This window comes from Tupaia chinensis, unplaced genomic scaffold, assembly GCF_000334495.1.
Source record: "Tupaia chinensis unplaced genomic scaffold, TupChi_1.0 Scaffold000624_1, whole genome shotgun sequence".
NCBI classification, from domain to species: Eukaryota; Metazoa; Chordata; class Mammalia; order Scandentia; family Tupaiidae; genus Tupaia; species Tupaia belangeri.
In genome coordinates, this window is record NW_006160144.1 from 1,760,845 (window position 1) to 1,767,647 (window position 6,803).

General features: G+C 44.3%; 1 protein-coding gene across 1 annotated transcript in view; it reads left to right on the forward strand.

Moving 5' to 3' along the window:
* The window catches only part of NSF (N-ethylmaleimide sensitive factor, vesicle fusing ATPase), a gene marked incomplete in the record, with an annotated part of 153,800 nt that extends 151,340 nt beyond the window's left edge, over positions 1-2,460 (forward strand). The window contains 2 exon segments of the mRNA XM_014591835.2: positions 704-759; positions 1,184-2,460. Coding sequence (XP_014447321.1) covers positions 704-759; positions 1,184-1,205 — 78 coding nt within the window.
* Between the last annotated feature and the right edge of the window lie 4,343 nt (positions 2,461-6,803).

A 6,803-nucleotide genomic window follows, 5' to 3' on the forward strand; every position in this document is an offset into this window, starting at 1 on the left:
CAGAGAGATAGAAAGCAAGAAATTCCCCCCCCCCCAGGGGGATGGCCACGCCACAATCCCTTCTCCATTCTCCTCTCGGGATCTTGGGCATGCACGCACACGCGCCCGGCGTGAATTTAAGCCACCGGGTCCGGGACGTGAACCGCAGTCGACTACATGGGAGTCCAGCAACATAGCCATTATGCTAACTGCTGGTCCCACAGCCCAACTTTCTTTATTCGTTGCAAAGAAGAAACTATGCAAGGGGTGCTGAGGAAGAGCTAAGCTGTTGGTCACAGCATTAAATAAGCTACTGTTAGTGGCTTTATCAACTTCAGTTTGATTTCAAGTCTAGTTGTACTCTGTTTTTACAACTTAGATGAGTTGGATGTCCTTTGAACCCCCGGACAGACTCTAGTCTAGTCCCAAGGTGCCTCACAGTTAAGCACTAGCTAGAGGAGCGCTCAGGCTTGGCCGAGGGGCCTGTGAATGAGCAGGTGGGTCAGGCCTTTGGAACCTAGTGCAGTGGCGCTCCATGCTAGGAGATCCCTTTCACTTCTCTGAAAGGCACCATCGGCCTTGCGTGTCAGATACTGGTCAGGGGACAGGTACCTGTTTCCATGACTCGGCAGAGCACTGCTGGAAGTATAAGAGCAACGAAGGAAGTGCGTGGTCATCAGGAGGCCCATTAATGCATGTTCTTTATGTCTTCCAATGTGTCTAGATGGATCCTGAATACCGTGTGAGAAAGTTCTTGGCCCTCTTAAGAGAAGAAGGAGCGTAAGTACACATTGCTCCGAAGCCCGGATTTCCCACTGTTGATTCCCAGTTCCTGTACAGTGCACACGGATTTGATAGTCTCTTCCTTAGACAACTTTGTTTCCATTTATTGGACTTCTTCACTGTGTTGTAGGTCTGAGAGACCAAGCAAGGAAGTTGGTTGTACTGTTGGTTTGCTCTCCCTGTCCTGCTTCGCAAAACTTCCTTGTCACAGTGCAGGAAAAAACTCGATGGTACATATCTATCAGAACCTGCTTTTATGTGCATGGAGCTGTGACCATGACTTTTGTGAAGTGCTCATCTAATAGCAAATGCATAGTGGGAAATGTAGAAAAACCATTAAGCTTTTAGTGATTTTGTGATCAATGGCTTTTGGCAGACCCTCATCTGTTTTTCTGTTTTGTTTTGGGTATTTCTTGTGCAGTAGCCCCCTTGAATTTGATTGAAAACAGTTTGTGACACGCACTGACCAAGGGAAGTGACCAAGGTGAAGAAGGCCTGGGATCTTCACTCATCTCATTCGCGATCCTGGACTCCGTGAAATAATCTCTACCTTCAACACGTGCTCGCTCTGCATGAGTAGTGCAATGCAGCTCTCTCCCTTGCTTATTACAACATTCTGGTGTTTTGTGACAGGTGCAGATTTGCTTTAGAATGCTGTGCTCACCTTTCCATGCAAGCTGCTTCCTTCTTACCTGGCCTCTCCATGTAGGAGACATACTGTACTTGTGAACACTACACCTTTTAAGCCCCCACCCGTCTCCCAGTACTGTCTAGAAATGGGGTGAATGTTGCAAGACCACACTTGGCCTGTTAATAGGTAGGCTCCAACGTGCAAACCTGGAGCAGTGAACAAAGGATTCTCTTACATTTCTGACCTGACAGTAAAGATAGTTGGGTATTCAGTTAAAGGTTCTCCCACAAAACTGGTTATTATTTTTGCCTGGAGAAACAGGGCCTTGAATATCTACGATGCTGCTCTCAATCATTTCCAGAGATGTTTCCAAGATTCAATCAGGAGATCTTCCTTAATAGAAAGTGAGATGATTATTGTGTTGTCTGTGGCATCTCCTTAGTACACCTGATGTGCTCTGTGGTGAGAGGCTTGCTAATTATCACACTCGGTGGGTGTCGTTAGAAACATAGGAGAGATTCGGATGGAAAAGTGTACACCTCTACACAGAAAGGAGTTATTAAAATAATTTACAAGCCTCTCGGCACTAATTAGTACCCAGCTCTAAGTGGGTCAATATCTTGGTATAATATGAAAGGCTTATTAGTATCCCCATTTTTCCTTTCTCCTTATCTTAATGACTTACTTAGAATTTATCCTTCCTTTACTTCAAATGATCTGTACTATCTAGTATCTAAATAAAACACTATTATTCTCCAGAAGACGTAAACCATTTTCCAGCCCCATCCCCTCAGTCCTTCAACGTCCATTCCAATACGCTGAACACATTTCTTTCCCCTCTACATGCCTTTTCCAAAGAAAGGAACACTTGCTGAGTCTTTTGGTGGAGCTCTGTCTTACGGCTGCTTGAGAAGGAGTTCAGTCAGGACATGCTATTTGGTTATGAGACTTAGGGAGCATGCCACTCTTCCCATTGCTGCTTAAAACGTGAGAAGCTGTGGGAGGCCACCCTGAGCTGCAGCACCGACCGCAGGCAGGCCAACACCGCAGGCCACTGAGGCTCCATCGGAACTGGGTGTGGCTCTGTCTTTAGCCCCCATGGTAGAAGGCGTCTCCTCTCTGTATCTTGCTATCTGTATGCTTTTTGGTAGAGACGTATATGTTATAGCTACTTTGTGTTGGGTTTTCATCCCTAGCTTATTTTGTGACTTTTTTAAAAGTGGATTTATTGTGAAATTCCGTGATTCTTAGTGGCCAGTATCCTGGACGCCCTTATGTTTAGGATCTCGCCTTTCCTCTTCCCGTGACAACAGCACACATTGTTTTAACTTATGTCTTTTGTTAAATGAGGGTAATGTCTTTGTGTTTTGTCCAAAACTATATTGAAAAATATGAATATTATATTGTTTAATGCAAATGAAGGAATGCAATAAAGAGTAAATATACTTGAAAACATTCTGAAGACCAGTATTTCATACAAAAACAACACATGTAACCGACAGGAATGTATGAAGGAGGAAACAGGGGCCCCTCCTTGCTTTGTTACAATCAGCACAAGGAGATGGATGATTTTTATTTTAAAATCTCTTAATTATTTAGAAAGATATTTGAAAAGAAAAACAAATCATTAGCATATCAAAAAAGTTGGTGCATAACAAGAATCTTTATACTTTCGCGTTTATACTTATGTTACCTGATTAAAAACTGAGGTACCAAAGCTGTCTATAAGATTAGTAATAAGCCGGATAGGAAAGTTGTTTCTCCTTCTTGTGACATCTACAAACCGAGGGACTCCAACAGTCTCGCGATACATCTTCAGACGCCTCACTTGGGTATCCCTGATAGATGTTTGCTCTTCAGTTTCCTGAGCGCCCAGATCTCTTAACCTAACCACAATCTTTAGCACAGGCCCAGGTGAGATCGCTGGGAAACTCAGCATGGCTCTGTGGGGAGGAGGCCTCACAGCAAGGTCAGCTCCTCAATGACTTATAGGCCAGCCTGGGAAGGCAGGTTCTGGAAGCTGTCCCAGGGATCCTCAGAGCCCATGCCAGAGCCGAGTGGGTGAGACCACAGACTGGCCTGCCAATGTGGCAAAGACTCCAACCACCTGCTTCTGAAGGTTTCTTCATCTACCAATGATCTATTAACCATCGGGGGAGGGATGGTGGTGGCAGAAGATATCATTAAAACCTCAAAGGACGGGACCCAGCAGTTGGCGTAATGGCTATGTCGCTGGACTCCCATGTAGTCTACCATGGTTTGAGTCCCGGACCTGGTGGCTTAAACTCACGCCGGGCATGTGTGCATGCGTGTGTGCCCAAGATCCTGAGAGGAGAATTGAAGAGAAGAGATTGCGGCGTGGCCATCCCACTTGGGGGTGATTTCTCACTTTTTGTCTCTCTTTCTGGTGAGCACACGCACAAAATGTAGCAAAAACCTCTCAGAAAAAAAGAAAAATCAAAGGAGGTGGTTATTTCATCCGTACTAATGTGTACATCTTCACTGAGATACTTAAAAAAAAAAAAGTAACACAGAGAAATTATATCATTGCGTTAATATCTGAAATACATTTTGCTCTAAAGCTGACTTTTTAAAAATAATTATTTTATTTAACTTTATTCATTGTCATTATTTTATTATTATTGTTATTATTTAAGTTGACCACAGAGAGTCAGTGAGAAAGAAGGAAAGTGAGAAAGCAAGCTGCCAGGTCTGGGACTTGAACTGTGATCAGTTATGTGAGAGTCCAGCTCCCTTAACCACCATGCTATCCGCCAGCCCCTAAGGCTGCCTAAAAACTACTGTGATTGGCCTCCCCTTTAAGTGTCAACAACAAGTAACAAAATCATGGAGTAGACTCGAGTGTGCATAATAATCAGATCCTGATAAACAGACTTGTTGAAGCCTTGAGTCAGCCATAAACAAACACCCAGCCCAAACACAGAAGGTAAAGGCAGGATTTCATTTTCCTTGCCTGGCAATTTGATCCATAACCTCTTCAAAAAAGTGACTGGCAAAGGTGTGTATGAGAGCTCAAAAAGCATGTAAATTTCAGAAGTTACTGCAAAATGATCTAAAGCATCGCATCAGCTGACAGCCATGCTGAGATGGGTCCTGGAGATGAGCTCAGGGAGGGTGTGTGCTGGACAGACACCATGGCGTTGAGATGCAGGAGACAGCACCTGTGATGAGTGAGAATCCCAGGGAGGCGAAGGCAGTACGTGCAAGGAGGACTTAAGTTTGAAATTTTCCTATAATTGCATATGGCCACCTGCAACTGACCTTGTCCCACTGTTTTGGGAGTGCGTGATTAATGGTAAGATCACATTCTGTTTCCCAGAAAGTTCTCTCTGAAGGAAGAAGAAATGATGAAAGTATAACAGCTATACTTTAGCTGAATCACCTTCACTCGTGTGTAGATCCAGGTCTCCAAGTTCATGGAAAATGTAAATGATGAGAACTATGCCCGTTTTCCAATTTTTTGCACTAACATAAACTCATAGTTTAATTCCCCTTTTCTGCAATTTTTTCCTTGTTTTTTTCATTTTATTTATTATCGCTATTTTTTTTTTTCATTTGACCAGAGGAAAATGGAAAGTGAGAAAGCAAGCCGCAAGGTCCAAGGCTTGAACCGTGGTCAGCCATGCGGTAGTCCAGCATCTAAACCACTACGCCACCTGCCAGCCCCTTTTTCTTTTTCTTTAACTGCCAAAGGGTGCATGTGCTCACCAGGCAGAGAAAAGAAGCACCCTCCCCCAATGGAGTATGGTCACACTACAATTCCCTCTCCTCCATCCCTCAGTCCTGTCCAGATTTGGCCACACATACACACACACCCAGCATGTTTTTCAAGCTGCCAGTTCAAGATTTCAAGCCACACTCAGCCGTGTGGGATTGGCTCCTTATCCACAGCACCTAGCCACTGCACTAGAGGGCCAGCCCTTTCTACAAATTTTAACGTGTCATGTGTGTCCGTATACACAGGGCTGGCATGGGAAATGTTAAATACACCTAGAATAATCTCACCATCATGTTTCCTCTTACTTTTTTACTTTTCTTTCTTTCTTATTTTTAATTTGCTAGAGAGTACATGCATGTGCTTAGCAGAAAGAGAGAGAAATCACTCCCTGGGAGGGGATGGCCACACCACAATCCCTTCTCCAGTCTCCTCTAGGGATTTTGGGCACACGTGCACATGTGCATGGCATGTTTTTCAGGCCACTGATCTGGGGCTTGAACCACACAGCTGGCCATATGGGATCCAGCTGCCTTCACCACAACCTTGCTGGCCCCTTCTTGTCTTCCTTACCTGCTTCGAAGGCTTTGCTTTTATTTGTACCTCATCCTTGAACTCACACACTTCTCTTTCCTTCTTTCTTCATAAAATAATACTGCTTCGGAAGATAGCTTCTCGCTAAATTGTCTCCCTTCTTTATTTTTTAAATACTTTCATTTTAGATGTTTGTCAGCATGTAGGCTTAGGGAGAAACTAAATGTTCACGCACAGCTATAAAGGGTGTTGTCTTTCATCATATTCTACGATTGATCATAGGATTTCAAATGGCTTTGGTAAGCAGGAATTGGGACCATTTAAAAGTCTGGCAGTCTTGCAGGTTAAAAAGAAAGTTCTCCGAACGCTGGGATAGCCGGGTATTAGTTCACCTAAGAGTGACAGCAGAAGTGGCGTAAGAGATGGCCGGAACCATAAGGTAGGGAGGAGGCCTGTATACACCACGTGGCCAATTCCTTGCTCAGCTTAAGCTTTTCAGGAACTAAATAAAGAGACATCGTGGGTAAAGTGAAGTCCATGGACTTCCAGGGGTCATTTCTAATCTTAAGTCTTGAGGTCTGAATGAAACAAAGGCAGCCCATCTGTACTGAGCCAAGCTATGTGCTTCAGTTTCCTGTCATTTTTCTATGAAGTGAGGTAAGATTTGCTCTTTTTTTGTTTTAATGTTTAAAGAATTGTGCTATAGGGCAGGTATGATTGTCAGAAACAGAACGTGCAAAAGCACCCCCGGGTGGGTGGCCACACCACAGTTCCTCCTGTCTTATCTTCTGGGGATTTGGGGGACGCACACATGCTTGTCATGTTTTTCAAGTCACCAAGTCTGGGACTCGAACTATGCTGTCAGCCATGTGGGATCCAGCGGCCTTCACCACCGTCTGACCCAGACTTGTTCTTAATAGAGGTGGATCAGGAGAAAGGGGGAGAAAAAAAGAAACTATTTTAGCCATTTAACCAAGTAAAGTCCTCCGCACCACGTAAACTGAAGATGAGTGATGTTTCCTGGGCATTCGGAAAACTAAAAGGCTTATCAGAGACCCGAGTTAGGGCATCTCGTCAGGAAGGCGCAACTTGGAGAACTTCAGGCAAGTCCTTCTGAAGTGGCAGTCGAGGAGAGAGGGC